This window comes from Agelaius phoeniceus, chromosome 4 (assembly GCF_051311805.1).
Source record: "Agelaius phoeniceus isolate bAgePho1 chromosome 4, bAgePho1.hap1, whole genome shotgun sequence".
In the NCBI taxonomy this organism is placed as follows: Eukaryota; Metazoa; Chordata; class Aves; order Passeriformes; family Icteridae; genus Agelaius; species Agelaius phoeniceus.
In genome coordinates, this window is record NC_135268.1 from 39,031,370 (window position 1) to 39,048,162 (window position 16,793).

Sequence of the window (16,793 nt, forward strand, 5' to 3'; positions counted from 1 at the left end):
CTGATATGTTAAAAATATAGCAAGTATGGCTTCTGCTACCTGGCACTTCCTTGACTATGAAACTTTGCTCTTAGAACTAAAACACTTTACTCTCTTAGTCTTAAGATGTATGATTTCTGACACTAAATGCTGATTGGGAGACAGATTTAAAGCAGTCTGTGCAATAGCAAGGTCTGTAGGAGAAACAAGCTTCTTCCATTTCTGGTTACAGTGACCTGTCCAATATAGGCAAAGGAAAACTACACAATGAATTAACAAGAACACAAAGTACACAAGTGTGTTTATTACATTTTGCAAGCACTTTGTTCTACATTTCAAAAACGCCACCATCAAGCTGTTGGCACATTTATGTACAAAACAGATTAATTGTAATGCCTGCTACAAAGCATTCTTTGTGAAAATACAAACTCTAATACCAGAGAAGAGCCAAAAGCATTAACATCATTACATGAGTTTAAAAGACATAGTTTTAAAAATCAGCACAAACATTTTAAGACACAAAACTGAAACACTACAATATAGAGTCCAAAAAGAGGTTCCTAATACTTTTTGCAGAACTGTAATACCGGTACTGCACATTATCAGAAAACTGTTGACCCCATAGGACAGTTTAAGTATAAAAAAAAAAAATCCAAACCAAAGCCAAAACCCCAAATCAAAAACACAACAAAAAAACCCCCAAAACAAGCAAAAAAAAAAAAAAGAAAAAGAAAAAGAACTCAACCAACTAATACTACTTAATGCATTATCATGCCACAAGTAACTATAGTATTACCTTCTACTTACTACAAGAATTGTTAAAAATTACTGATGATGCATGACTAGTAATAGTACAAAGAAGAGTTTTACTCAAGAAATTTTATTAGAAATGCACTTACACTGAGAGAGAATTCACAATGGTCCAATAAGTGCACAAAACTACCTAAGGTTTTTAACACTGACAAAAATGTCTTGTCAGGCTACATCACTTTAAAAGACACTTTACAGCATTCTTGTAGCATTAGAAATAGGCAAAAAAAAAAATCCACCAAATTTGGTCCAATAATACTGACTTTTCTTAAATAGGGTTTTTTGTTCTGTTTTTGATACAGGTAATTCTTTCAAATTAAGATGACCTATCATTCTGATAACACTTTCATATCAAAATAAAGGTTCAAATATATTACTACACTTTGAAATAATAAGCTCTGTAGTGGTCTTTCACCTTACTTCAACGTAATACAGGTAAACCATTATGTGTAGGAAAGCTAGAAGCCAAGCTATAACATTTATGGAAGTCTCCTTTAATATATCTTTTACAGTTCAGACAGGTGCAATCCATTTAAATTTTTAAAGCAGGTAAAAAGACATCTGACTCCTATGGTCACTGCATTTTTGATATATTACTTTCATAAATGTAGCTAAGCAGTAATTTCTTACATCATCACATGGACAGCTCCAATTTAGCATAACCATCATTGAATTAAAGAGAGATTATTCTGTAGAAAACTATGAATAACTATATCACTTAATTAACAGTTGTCTATATACCATAACTCGTTAACAGGTAGCCGTGGTATTGAATTCCTTCAAAAGGCAAGTGGCCATGCATTGTTAGCACCACGGACTGCATGCTCACAATACAAACAGGAATTATCACCCATGGAACTTGAAACAAGAGAATATTCTTTAAAAACATCAATAATACAATGTTAACAAAGATAAGAAGCACTTTTTTCTTTTTTTTGTTTTTTTTTTTTTCTTTTTTCGCTTTTTTTTTATTTTTTTACCCACTATTACAAATTTAGAAATTGCACCTTTGATTGTTTAAAACGTTCTTAGGACCTTCATTCAAGTTGATCAGGGTCCCTCTGGCAGGTTTTCCATATATAAAGGAAAGTCATCAGAATGTTTTCTTTATATATTGTACATCATGTACAATGGTCCCTTTGAAGTATACCTGTAGTTAAAGTAGTTACTGAACTCAAAACTAAAAAGTATAAAAAGCTACTTTTTTTCCAAAAACATATAAGAAACAATGCAAAAGGTGTTATGCATAACACATACAAAGTGATTAAAAAAATCAAACACATAGTTGTATTTGACAATAGTTTAGTATCCTTGACCTATCAGAACTAATTAGCCTAAGGGGATTCAGGAAAGGCTATTTAGGAGCTTTGTGGTATAGAATGGTCACACAAAGTAAGAACTAATTAAGAAACCAAGTGCTAGACAACCAAGAATTGTATGTAGGTGATATGTAAGTCACCCAAACTATCTTTTGTGAGAAGCACTTTCAATTGTTTTTAAAATGGTAGGATGGCCTTTAGTTAAACAACAAAGCATTCACATGTTAGGAAGTAAGACAAGGTTTCTTTTATGTATAAGCATTGAGCCGCTCTTTAGAGCGAGTAGAATGAATATCATGCAGCTCTTGTTCCTCCTTTGATTTAATATCCTCATATTTTTGCATTCTGCAAGCATCTTTCACATAGGCCCAGTTGGCAGACAAGACCATGAGATAATGAACCTGTAAGAGAGGTAACACAGCATTAAGAAACAATAGAGGTAGTCAGAATAGAGCACGTGTAAACTTGGAGGCTGTAGGTGCTCATCAGCAGGAGCTAGGTAGTCTTGTGTCAAGAAGTACTATAGAACCATGATGGCAAATTCAGGCTTCATTAACCTTCAGATTATTCATCTCATAGCTGTTACTGTTGTTACTGTTACTATAACTAGTAGTTGGTAGCAATAGATACAAGGAAAAAATCCCTAAAGCCTGAAAAATTCAAATTCCAAATCATCCCTGCATTATTTTTCAGTTAGTTTGCAAAGGTACATGTAAAAATGCCTTCTGTGTTATGTATTTACTGTACACTTTTCCCCACTGAAGAAGTTTTTGTTAAAGTAGTTCTTAACATCAAAATATGCCATAGACACATCTTATGATTGCATATCTAATACAATTACAGAAAGTTTTACTTCTTGATTTTTGTTAAGGTTAGCATTTTCATTTCATTTAGCCACGACTTCTTTCAACTACAATTCCAGCTTTGTATTTAATTCACCAATCTGGGGAAAAATTGTCAATAATTGCAAAATAAATTCAGTTAGGCAAAATGTGACAAAATTTAGTTGAAAAAAATTTGGATGTCCTGTTTACTCTGTATTCAGTCAGAAAATAAAAGTGTTCCACAAGGATATTCAACTAGTTTTTGCTGGGACTCTCTGGACATTTATTCCCTCCCTAGCAGGTTTTCAGACACTTTCGGAGGAGAGCATCTCTAATTTATGTTAATCTACTTCCTCAGAAGCAATGAGCAATTTTGTGAGATCCAAAATATTTTACCCCTCTCTAAGAAATTAAGAAATTATACTGGGATTCAGTTAATGGAAAATGGAATAATAATACAATAAATAATAAAAAACCACCTTGAGATTATGCAAACTCTCCTTTTCATGTTGTACTATTGTACATATGAGTATGTTAGATTCATATTTAAATGAACAGATTCATTCTAATACATTTGGGGTTTTTTTCTTTTGGAATATTTGGACATTTTTTTCACAACTGTTTGTTGGCAGTTGTTGCTGATTAGTGCAGGCAAAAGTACATTTCTTAATCTGGATAATTATGATCAAGGAAAGCATTCTGAAGCCCTTAAAAAGACCAGGTATTTTTTCTACCTTTTTTATCCTTATGTTTTATGTCAAGTTTCCAATTAATCCTTATTTAAGGAATACTATCTGACTTGAGGAGACATAAAATTAGAAAGAAGCTGTTCAGAGAATCTGTCCTCTAGGGAAAAAACTAGAGAGTAGTATTTCTACATATCTTAAGGATTTTCTTGATATCTAGAGCACAACACTAGCAAAGCAATCCATAAAGTATAGATGTTGGAGATGGCAGCAAGTTGTGTGTCACTCTGGAATGCTCTCTAGTCATAATTTAGTACACGGAAAAAACACCTTCTATCCTAACTCAGCTCTTCCAAAAGCTTTCACCATGGGTAGTTTCTGTATCAGGCATTTTTAGATCGAATGGGAAACCCTAATCCTGGGTTCCCATTGTACTGAATGAAATGCCTTAAATTCTCCACAGTAAAACTATTGAGAAAAATCAAAATAAACAGGCTGGTAAAATTAAAAATTTTGTCATCTCAATTGCAATTTGCACCCAATGAAAACTCATTGGGTACAAATTGAGTCTGAAATTTCAATTAAAAATACAATCTGAACCTCAAACAGATTGCAGACATGAGAATCCTGAAAGTGGGGGCTATCTGAGCAGTGTACTCACATCTTCATGACCTTTTAAAACATATTTGCCAGAAATCCTTGTCACTGAAGAATCTGTGATGAAAATGGAATGAAATAGGCACTTTTTCTTACCCTCACAAAATATTTGGTAATGACCCAGTAAAACAAAAATTTAAACTTAATGTCCTGCAATATCACTCATCATTTTTTTTTGTTAAAAAATAGACTACTTGAAGGTATATTGGTAACAGTTGGATCTTCCTTAAACACCCATTCTTTGCCCATCCCTTCCTTATGAAGATACTGAATCAAACTACTGTAATAACTGTCGAAAACTCTTGGAGTTCATATTCAATGTAAGTAGGAAGGTTTGCCAGGAAACTGCTACTTTAACTAATATAATATCAAATATATATCCATGTTTACAATGACATATACATTGAACAGTACCACCACCTTTGTTTTTTATTTTAACACCAAGTTCCTAGATAACATTGCCACATGAAGGAGGTCATTTCTAAGTGGCTGTCTAATTGCATTTCACAATTCCATGACCTGAATAGCCTGAAGCCAGTGGGGCCCTCGTCAAGGCTTACTTAAATTGAAGCCAGGCAGCTTCCACAGTCTGCCTCAGGAGGTTTCAATTACAGACAATATGCAAGGCAGTGCAGGGTCTTTCCATACCTATTCCTGCTTAGATTTCTTCATAAGGTGAAAGCATGCTTCAGTGTTTAGAAATTGTAGAGTTGGCTATTTGGGGTTGTTTTTTTTTTGTTCTATTTTTCCATACAGGACATGTCACTATTTCCCCAAGTTTAAATAACTTTAATTCCTCCCTTTACATGCATCTCACATCCTGCAGAAGACCACAATCATACTGGGGGAGAGGAACAGACCACTTTACATTCCCATTGTTCCTGTTTCAGGAGACCTGATTGCATCTCCACCTTACTGGACATAATTTCTGTGGAAGTTAAGGGAAAAGAGTTACCAGCTCATATGGTAACTTTGAGAAAGGAAATTTTACATCTCATAATTAAGTTTTTCCGCAGTGTTTCTGGGGAAACATAACAGCTAGAATGTATACTGGCTTTACAATCAACTGTTGAATGCTAGAGCTTACATTTAAACAACTTCATGTTTTCTGTTTCTATCTAACACAACACTGACAACAGTAAAATTTGTAAGTACGTGTGTATAAAATTTATAAGTAATTTTCTATTCCATATGCCTTTGTTGTCCATTCAGACATAAGAAAGAACAGTACTGCTCAGAATCATGTATGGTACAAATTAAACACCATTCAAAAGCCTGGCTATTTTTCCATGGTAAAGACTCTCAAAAAGTATTTACAGCATAAATAATTTATCAGGTTTTGGTTCTTTTTTCCCCATCTTGCGTTGACATAAGAGTGATAAATTTTCAAAATAAACTCTTTGACTGTGTTCTTTGCTGCAAAATGAAACCTTCCCTGACATATACTGTAAAATATATGAGGCTTTATATATATATATATCAATCCTAATATGTAGGACAATTCTCCTTTTGAAACCCAAACCCAACATTCTCCTTTGCAGACTAAAGAGGTATCTAGTGAATTGGGAAAAAATTCTAACATTCTTAAGCAAATCTGAGACCAAGAGATATGGGGAAATAGTGATTTGTGATCAAATGGTTTTGAAAGTTTTAACAAGTTTTTTTGTGGTTTTGCAATAAATGACTACTTTTTAAAAAAATATCTTTTTAAAATACAGTTTTATGAAAAGTATCCTGGGGACAGATGGACTTAGTATATATGAATAAGCTGATTCTTTTGTGAATTTTGTAGAATCATATTGACATTAGAGAGTTTAAGAAACCTTCAGAAATTAAATAGTCTGGCACTTACAAATGTTTACAAATCCAGAAGTGAGGATATAGTGGAGTATATTGATGTCATAACTTAAAATGTCATTTCAGGAAGCAGATTTTACCAATTCTGTCATTCAGCACTGATGTTGCACTACTGTTACTGGCTGGCCATAAATACCATATACTTACCACTTTAGTCAGATGGACTATTCTACTTTAAAGTAATTGTTTGCAAGAAATGTTTTAAGAGTGCATTATATTAATAAGCTTTTTCTTTTGTAAAAGACTGGTATTTTAATCTAATTTTCCTGTTTAATTTTACAAACATGTTCTGGATATACACAAAGACAAATGTCATAATTTCATTTATAACTATTCTTGAAGCAGCACATATAGTGAAGGGCACTGGTTTTCCAATTACTAAAATGACTTCTGCACACTATTTCTCACTGCTGATGCATTACCTCTGTCTACTAATTTGAGTCTAAGATCTGGATAAAAAAGACATCTTCTTCCTGGATGAGATAGTTAAGACCCCAAATTAATTTTTCCTCCCTTAAATTACTTTTACCTTGGGAAAGTAAACTTTCCTTAAAGGACAACCTTGTAATGTCTGCATGTCCAACCACAAGATTCTGAATTTTTCCTCATTTCCCTTGTGTTTGGTGTACTATGTCAAGTGTGAAGCACATGTCTTAGCCTAGAGATGTGGTCTGGTATGTTGGTTTTGGAAATTACACTATCAAAGAGTGGAATGTGCTAGTCCTTAGGTACCTAACAGATTAGAATGTTAGGTTAAAAACAAACAGCATAGTTAGAAACTTGAAAAAACTGTTGCAAACATTTAATGAAACATACATCTACCAGTGCTGGGACAGTATGCCATTTACTAGCACTTAGAACATTAATTTATATTTTTGTTGGAACAGTGTTATCATGCCTGCTCTGTGCATTATAGAATTCAACACAAAGCACACTTGGAAATGGGTAATCCTTCAAAAACATGTGAAAAAACATGCACCATCAAAGTGAATTCAAAGGGTGTTTGTGCCTAGTGTAATGCAGCTATGGTATCTTTGATACGCTGAGCTTCAAGGGGACCTTTTAAAAACTTCATTGAAAGTATTATGTATTTAAACTATTTGGCACAGTGTATTTACTTAATTTGCTTTCACTGAAGATGTATTATTTTTCATTAAATATATTTTGGTGGCTATTTGAATTCAAAACTCTTGATTGAAATGCAGAATTTTCATCTGAGCAAAATAGAATTTTATGATATCAACTGAATATACTTCAAAGTAATCACACAGTGGAAAACTAATGATCTCTTTTCCTAACACTAATGATATATTATCATAATTGCTATGTGGTTACCATTTTTCGAACTATAAGCAGAAAAATTTCAGTTTGAAAAAAAATTAAATTATTATTATGAATTCTATTCTACTATTACACTTATCATTTGTGGCCTTGAAACAAAAAACTGCTTTGAAAATATGTATTTTTTATTTAGCTGTCTTTGCTGTTTGCAGGGTGTCATGTAATAATGAAAAAATGGCAGTAAATACAAAAAGAAATCATTGACGTAAGAGAAGTACTAGCTTCATTGGATATTTTCTGAATGTACTTTTTTATAATAATATAATTATAAGGATAAAAAAACCCCAAATCATGTCCCTATGATCCATAAAAACTACTCGTATAAGCAGTATATAGGAATCACCACCACTAACACTTTTGAAAGCATCAGAACCAAGTAACAGTCAATTTTAATTTCTCATTGCAGCATGCATAATGCAAACCTACACCAGTAGAGAATTGTGAGTCTAAAAATATCTTTATGCTTAAGCAAATGCAGCAGACAAAAGACAAAAGAGCAGGGCACCAGCTCACATACTTTTTCTCAGTGGAACCTTCTCATTGACAAAATGTCAAAATTTAAAGTGATCTTCATTATAAAGGAGCAGAAAAATTGGTCCTGACAGAAAAATCAACACATTCATATATATTCACAGAACTGACAAAAAGATTCTACTCCTAAAATAGCAGTGTGGCAAGCCTATGAATACCCAGAAAAGCAGAGATCATAAAAGTATAATACTATGGTTACAAAATAGACATGTGAATTCAGACACTTGTCTGAAGACAGCAAGAGAACAGTGAAAATTCTTAGCATGTACTTAAAGGTGTTTTTTCAATTCAAAAAAGTAATCATGATATTCTACTTAAAAGGGAATTCATCAATATATTTTTAAAAAAAGAAGAAGAAAAAAAGGGAGAGTATTGAATTACAGAACTATATTTTAATAATAGCTTTGGGTGATAGTATGGAAATTGAACAGCTGATCCTCAGTCAGAATCAGCAATTCAGATGAGGTATAGAGGGGTATGGTGGCTTACCATAGCAATGACTGCTGCTCCAGCTCCAGCAAGTGCCACAATGAACAAGTGGAATGTCATGTTTAGCTGCAAAGGGAGGCAAAGAAAAGGACTTCCATGGTTGTACAGCAAACAGAAAATGAACAAAAATTCAGACTGACATAGAACAAATAATTACCTTCCTGGTGCCGCCCTTCCACATAAGTAATGAATGGGAATATTTTTCCAAGAGATTGATAGCACTACATGTAATTGTGCTTGTGCTTTTTTTTGTTACAATGCTCATGTCAGGGAAAAAGCATAACTCTATTTAAATATACAGCATTTACATAATAAAATATTAAGAAAATTAATTATTTAAAATAAACACTCCAGCACATTTTGAGGGTTTTGTTTGGTTCTTTTTTATTCTACAATACTAGCTTACAAGAATTATGTTTTTGATGGCTTCTCAGTGGCAGAGACAACCTAAGAAACCCCATTTTCCCTTCATGAACTGTAGCTTTCCATCCTCATATATTGATCCACTTCCCTCTCAAATTTTTTCATAATGATATAATATAAACCAGGTTACTTACATAATTCAAATTAACTACCATCCTCACCTCACCCCAAACCAAATTATTATATTTGCTTTTAATTTCAGTGACCTGGTTTATGCAGCAGCCACAGAGAGTCAACTGCACCACAAGAACTGCTTTTGGAAGATGGTTTTGGTGTAAGGGAGGATTGTATACCTTCCCTCTAAGATTGATTCAACCATAGTAAGACCCAGTAAAACACTTAGCATATGTTGACCCTTCTGGCTTCAGAGGGATCAACACTTTAGCCTCTCTTTGTTCTAGGCAGATGTAATTTTGTTTGTCCTGTCTTCATCCTTTATCATTTGAAAACAAAACCAGAACCCTCAACTGCACTGAAACTGGTGGCATTTGCCCAAGGGAAAAACTACAAGGAAAAATGTACTAAGAGCTACAATCCTAATGCTCAACAAGGTTTGGCCAAATCCATTTGCAATCTTTACTCTCCTGTCACAGCAGTAGCCATAAGCCTTTCAATCAAAGATTCATTATATGGACCTATTCATTGTGCAGCAGAGGCATTAGCTTTGAAAAACCTCTCAGTAACAAAGAACAAGATACTGGAATTATTAAAAAAATCCAAACAAACAAGCCACAAGCATATTTAGAAAACAAATGGTTGGAGAAATTGCACTGACTAAATTTGGTAAAAGATTAGGAAAACTACTTGCTTGACTGTATTTTTCACTGTGATTTATTTCATCTCCATAGCTAGAGTTAGACCATTAACAGTAAGAAAATATATACCAGCTACTTCCTGCTACAACATATATAATGGATTTGCCAAAAAATACTATGATATTTATTTACCTCATTAGAGTCACACATCTTGATGAAACTTTCTGATGAGGTGCAAACCTTCTTTTCCTCTCCAATAGTTACGATACCTGGAGAAGAATGAGTATTCACATTATTAGGAATTCCTGGTACAGATCAACTTCCTTTATATGAGAAAAGCTAAGAACTTATTTTAACAATGATATCTGGGGTTTGTTGACATTTAGGAGTCTGGAGCAACTCTCCTTTGAAGACAAGCTGAGGCAGCTGGGATTGCGCAGCCTAGAGAAGAGAAGGTTTTAGGGAGACCTTATAGCAGTCTTCCAGGAATAAAAGGGTCTGTCAAGAGAGCTGGAGAGGGACTTTATACAAGGGCATGTGCAGTAGAACAGGGGGTAATGGCTTGAACTGAAAGAAGATAAGTTTAGGTTAGATGTGGATAGGAAGAAATTCCTTATTGTGAGGGTGTTGAGGCACTGGAACACATTTCCCTTAAAAATGGTGGACATTCCATCCCTGGAATTGTTGAAGGACAGGTTGGATGGGGTCCTGAGCAACCTGATCTAGAGGAATGTCTCTCTGCCCCATGGCAAGGGGTTGGAATTTGTCTTTAAGACGTCTTTCAACTAAAACCACTCTAGGATTCTATTCTATTTCAGCCAGCACAAAGCACATTATCTATTTAGTAAAATCCCTAGTAAGAAAAAACATGCAGGTAACAATTGTTCTGCCATTTTTGAAGATATCTGTATTCCTGATTTTGATCAGCACAACGATTAAAGAACCAGAAAATATTTGCAACCAGTTTATACACTTCAAATGTTCACAAACCTTCTCTACCCTCATGTGGAAAAATGTGCTGTATATTGGTTTCAAACATATTGATCTGGTATAAAGCTTCTTCCACAAGTTATAAAAAAGCATTACACAAACTTATATTTTATTGTTTCTCTTTTCAGCAGCAATAAGTAGAATCTGCTACCTTGCTTCCTTTAGCTAGTGTCCAAATACTAAATCAAAGACTAGCTTGAAAAAAATACTGCAATTAACTTAGTTACCATGAAAAATGGTTCTTTCCTAACACCAATCAGTGTTTTTTACTGAATCTACAGTAAAAAGGTACATTCAAAGAATACACACTGTACATATTAGTGTTCTATGAACATCCTAAATAGAATTAATGAAAAAATAGTCATGAATATTAACAAAATAAAAGGTCATAGAAAGAAATATAATACACTGGATAGGATCTATACAGATAATTGCTTTTTAAACTCACCTGCCATGCTGTGTAGGGGAAAAGAACCAAACAATTAAAAACTCCAACTTTCCTTCCCTCTCATGGAAGAAAAATCTCAAATATTTTATTTCAGGTTAATTGAAATGTTTACTATTATTAAAACCATTTCCTTGCAAAGGGAAATGCCAAGGAAACAAAAGGAAAGATAAGAAACTGTCTGTTGAGATTCTACATGTTATGGTCCTAGTGATTTCTCAACCCAAAAAGCTCTGTGGGTTGAGAAATCACTAAGACCATAACATGTAGAATCAAACCAGTCTTGTAGAAGGATTGAATTACCATCACCAACCCAAGAATTCTCAGATATTTTAAGATCACAAATTCCTTTCTACCCAAATTTCACATTCTCTCAAAACACACATGGGTGCGTATCCCCACATTATTCTAACCTCCAGCATTCAGGCTTTAGCCCCACTCCCTCTCTCTCTTTCCACCACTTTCTTAGAGTGTTACTATCAGTATTGTTGGTCCTCATCAAGGTTTTTGAAAGCAATTGATCTTGTGTCCCAATTCACTTCTGCAGAGACAGCTGATACCCTAGGACCTCACATCTCCAAGTCAGTGTCCTACAACAAAATTAAAAGTCATTCTCCAGATAGAAGACTAATTAAGCATTTTAGACAAGTTACAGCAATTTCTGAAGAGACTAAGCCAAAGCCTCATGACAGATTTTCATTACTCTGTGAAGATTGACAAGGTTGACTCCGTTTTTGTCAGGACGGGCAATGCAGTTCGTCTTTTATGCACTATTGAGACTAATGGGTAAAAGGGCAGGGAGAGACAACAATTGCTTCAGAAACACTGAACAGTTCATTTCAGACACATGGAAGAAAAGTAGTGGAATGCTTTCTTTTGTGAAATATTACTTTTCATTTAGTGCTTTTTATTTACATACCATACTGGCGAAGATCCAAGCAGAGATTAGCTCCGTCCACTACGGTGGCATTTCGGCAAATGGTCCACAGGTTGAAGTACATGTAAACAGGCAGAGAAGTGAAAGCTGTAACTCCAAGCCAGGCCAACATAAAGATGTATGTCAGCATAATAAACTACAGTAAAAAAAAGAAAAACATAATCAGTGGTAAGTCAGAACGAAACTGATTCACCATTGGAAAAAAGGAACAACAGAAAAGTAACAAATGCATCTATGATTGGCTTTGTCTGCTTCTGCCCTCATTTAATTTACAGTTTTGGTCAGATAATCCATTAATGATCAGTTCAAAATGATGCCAGAGCACTATCATGTTGTTTCTGAAGAACAAGAATTATGCTTCCAGAAGTGCAAGATAACTCCATGTTCCTCTCACCCTGGTGCCAACAACAGATGTAAAGCAGCGCACCTGAAGTACAGACAGCTGTACACTTTGTGAAACATATCTGTCCCTGTCTCTCATCACCAGTACTCCATAGTTAGAACAGGAGGCCTTATGGTTGTGTCTTCCACTACCAATCGTGAAGTAAAAAATTAAAATTAAATACTGTAGGCTTTGCTTCTTTTGTTTTTAAAATTGGGCTCTTAATAAGAATGAGTCTTTATCTATGACTGCCACAAAGTCTCACTGGCAAATCCATTTGGCATTGAACCAATGAGACTATATTTTTGCCATTCTGTTATTGCATTCATACATATTTGGGATCTACAAGCAAATTCATCATTCAGAAAAAAAAGTAAACAAATGTCCTATACATATGTAAACATGCTACCTTGCTGCTCTTTTTCTGGCCTGACACCACTGGGAAACACACTTATTAATAACAAATCATCTTTTAATTTTATGCTGTGGAAAGGATATGAAGAGGCTACATGGTAAAATGGGGAAATTAGTTTCTAAATATTGAATCCAAATATCCTCAGTATTTGTTGACTTCAGAAATGTTGATGAATCTAAACACATTACTGGAAACAAAAAAAATTCATCACACTAATATTACACTATCATTTTTCTAGCTGCTTACCTCAGCAATATATTGGCTCAGAGAATAAGAAATAAGAAATATTTTTGAAAACTGAATAAGCTGATCAAATATCTGCTAAAATTAAACCTTAAAGAGTAAATAAGGGGAAAATGGATGATATTTTCTTTTTTGGTTTTCTTTTTTTAATGCAAGATCTCTCAATTCAAGTAATACAGGAAAAAGCTTAATATATGTAGAGATTTTAGTTATGGAAATCAAATAAGGTCAGAATCTAAAAGGTAGTAAATGGTACTAAAAATTGTAGCAGAGTGGCTTATCCACATTGATCTGATCAGGAAAAATAATCCAAAACAACAAAAGGTCTGAATTTTAAATGAGATACCTTTATTGTGTTGAAGTTATGGGATGGATGTTCTTAAGCAATATGAAAGAGACCTTAATTTGATTTACTTTAACTCACTTCCAAATATTACTAAATAAAAGTAATTTTAATTCTGAGGAAGTGTATTTACATAGGGATTTAATGTAGTTTAATTAATCCAGTTTAAAATTTATTTCAGATTAATTTTCCTGATTGTCTCTAGGTAAATGACACTTGTCATAGTAGTTTGAAAAGCTGTTTAATACTTTTCTTATCAGCTTTCTATCCTTTTTTCAGTTAGTTCTCCATGCTTCAATACTCATACTTTACATTCATGCTTACCAGTTTGAGGGTTACAAACTGTTTTAACTTTTTCCTCAACTTCCAGCTAGTTTAAAAGAAAAGCTGATGTGTCCAATTTGCACACAAAGATTTCTAAAAATGTGTTTATGCAGGTAAGAAAAAAAATTTTCCCAATAACCCACTTACTACAAACCCAGCTGGTAAAATAGAAGAAGTCATGGCAAAGTCCAAAATAAATATGCACCCTTGAATACTGCTTTAGACATTTCCATGAGTCAGTTGCTTTATATATTGGAAAATCTATTCCATCTATTGCAGAGCAAATAGTTAACACAAGTAAATACTGTTCTGTACATGGTCTTTTTCTGTTGTTGTTGTTATTGTTCTTTTACTGTTTTCTTTTTTTTTCCCTTTCCATATTATGGTGTTAAAATTAATGAAGAAATATCTGTCTCCACCCCAGGCACACACTTACAAACCATTACTTGGAAAATTTCATAGAAATGTAGATTCAGGGATATGAATTCCCAACTAAATTGCTATGTCCGATCTTAATTTATTATCAAGGCAAAGAGTTGCACTCATTTTTTTCTAAGGCAGGAATACTAAATAAGAAAGACTGTCTTTGTATAGACTTTAAATTCTCATTTATTCTAGAAGTGTTTTAAAAGTAAACCAGCCTTCTAGACTATATTCTTAACTTGACAAAAACAAGTAAGTCTGAAGTCATACTTGTGGTCCTTCTAGAATTTGTGAAATAAACAATACTTAATGAATTTAGTATATGTCTCAGTGTAGCACATACACTTATTTAATGAAGTACTAAATCTTTTAAATTAGTTATATCACTGAAATGTAATAACTGTTTTCATGACTGGGCTCCCTATAGATTTGAGAATCTTCCTGTTTTGTGATAAACACCAAATGGAGAAAAAAAGATAGGCCCTACCATGAGCATTACAAGTTCTTTTTAATATCTATTTATTTTCTGATCTGTAGTAATGATAAAGAAGCCTACTCAAAAATTTCAGCTGAGATAATACACTAGTATTTGTGTAAAGCACTAGTATAGCAAAGAGGGGGAAAACAGAGCTTATTAGCCTCTATAAAATCTGCCTTGGGCATAAAATGGTATTATAAATCTGTCATATGATAGCTGCTGTGAGTCACAAGAGCTGCCTTCTCAGAGAGAACTGTCTGCTTGTTATGGAACAGATTCTTTTTAAAAATATGAATCTGATTGGTTGAAAAATTGCTCAAATGATGATTTCATTTTAGAAACATATTTTAGAAAAGGAAGAACTTCAGTTTTCCTCTGTCAGTTGCTTTCAGCTGAAGAGCCAATGGCCGATGACATACCTAATTTCATGTCATAACACCAAGAGCACCAAGAAGACAGAAAAAATACGTAAGTTTTCTTTGTTTATGTAAGAATAACTAAAATACAAAACTTCAAGTTAAACCATGGGGTAATTATGGGTTATGCCTGGAAGCTGCTATCACTGATATCAGTGTAGCAAACCACAGAAATGTGGTCTGGGCAGTAATATACCTCTTGCCGTAAGAGCAGTAAAAAAAGTTTAACTTTGTACAACAAATTAGCTTCCAGCACTAGCAGGTGGTAGCTTCTTTTTATAATTGAATGAAACTATTAATTATTTGATTTTAAAAAAAGCAAAGGGAAGAATAAAGTCTTTTTTTAGATCATTTTCTCTGGTATTACAACCTTCCCTCTTTGCCCAAGAGAACTTACAAGGAATGCTTAAGGAGCCTGTTCTCTCCAGGAATTAAATTCAGAGGCCAATCTCCTGAGATTCAAAGGGATCTTTCTCCTTTGAAGTAGCATTCTGCTATGTGACAAGTTGAAGATTCCTGGAATAGCAGTATAGCATCCTAAAGAGGTATCACAGTGTTTGTCCTTTGGCATCCTAGCTATTGTGTTTATAGTGAGAATTGCTTTCTCTGATCAGTTCGATTTTCACTCTAAGAAGCCAAACACATAAACTCAAAACAAACTAGAAGGGGTAGTGAAATTCATCTATTAAATAATGAAGATGAAAGATCACTAATTTAAACTCAGCTCACATTTGCAAAGAATAGCTGAAATAAATAATTATTTGAACAAAGAAATCTTTAACCTTTTTAGTGTTTTGGCGTTTTTTGTATCATCACTGTGGCTGGCAAAATGCTCTTGCCTGATTTTGTAAGCTTTTCATTGCCTGTAATGAGTTATTTTCATTGTCTGTAATGAGGCTTTTCTGAGTTATAAATTATCAAAGCAGGTGAATAATCAACCTTCTGGAATGATTTTTTAAGTCAAAACAGACCAATATCAGGAAGTACGTATTTCAGAGCATATTCTGAAATTGTTTGTGTGGAGCACAACTTCCCTGGTGGTCATAGCTGGTTGAAATATTTTTTCCACTGGAAAGATTACTTAAATCCTATTTTAATAAGATCAAGATTTCAGTTACTGGTTGGTTTTGGTTTTTTTTCCCCTCCCTCTTTCCTAATTTATGGGTACTTGTCCCATGAAAAGCGCATTCATTAAATTTCAAACACTCTTCTTGTTTTAGTTTTGTTATAAATAATTTAGTACCCTGAAGAAACATTGTATGATGGCTCAATGACCCTAGGGATAGAGACAGTGAAATCTTATCTAAAAGCTACTGTTTCTAAAAACAGAAATGGAAAGAAAAGGAAACAAATTAAACCTCATTCGTGTCATTTTATGAGGACACTACTGCTTACAACAAGAAAAATAATACAGAAACATAGCAACAAATTAAGTGCCCAAATAAAACTTAACTCCAGAAAGCTCATGTTGCCATGTAATTTAATCTTTGTTCCACAGCACTCAGTACTTACTTTTACACTTTCTCTCAATCTCATCATATATTTATTTTATACGAACTCCCTGATGTGAGCTCTCAACGCAGAGAGTTGCAAAAAGATGTGCACCTTGCTGTGTTTGCATCACATTGAGATTTATTATCCTATGAGACACACACAAAAAATGTTTACTTTCAGCTACATGAACTAAGAGGTTCCTTCCAAACCTCTTCACTGCTTCAGAAATTCC

General features: G+C 33.8%; 1 protein-coding gene across 1 annotated transcript in view; it reads right to left on the reverse strand.

Annotated features, from left to right (window-relative positions):
- Nucleotides 1-251: 251 nt before the first annotated feature.
- Nucleotides 252-16,793, reverse strand: part of GPM6A (glycoprotein M6A) — a 116,619-nt gene continuing 100,077 nt past the window's right edge. The window contains exons 4-7 of the mRNA XM_054633500.2: nt 12,026-12,179; nt 9,864-9,940; nt 8,494-8,559; nt 252-2,509 (exon numbers count right to left, since the gene is read on the reverse strand). Of these exons, the coding sequence (XP_054489475.1) occupies nt 2,357-2,509; nt 8,494-8,559; nt 9,864-9,940; nt 12,026-12,179 (450 nt within the window). The 3' untranslated portion in view covers nt 252-2,356. The remainder of the gene's footprint in view (nt 2,510-8,493; nt 8,560-9,863; nt 9,941-12,025; nt 12,180-16,793) is intronic.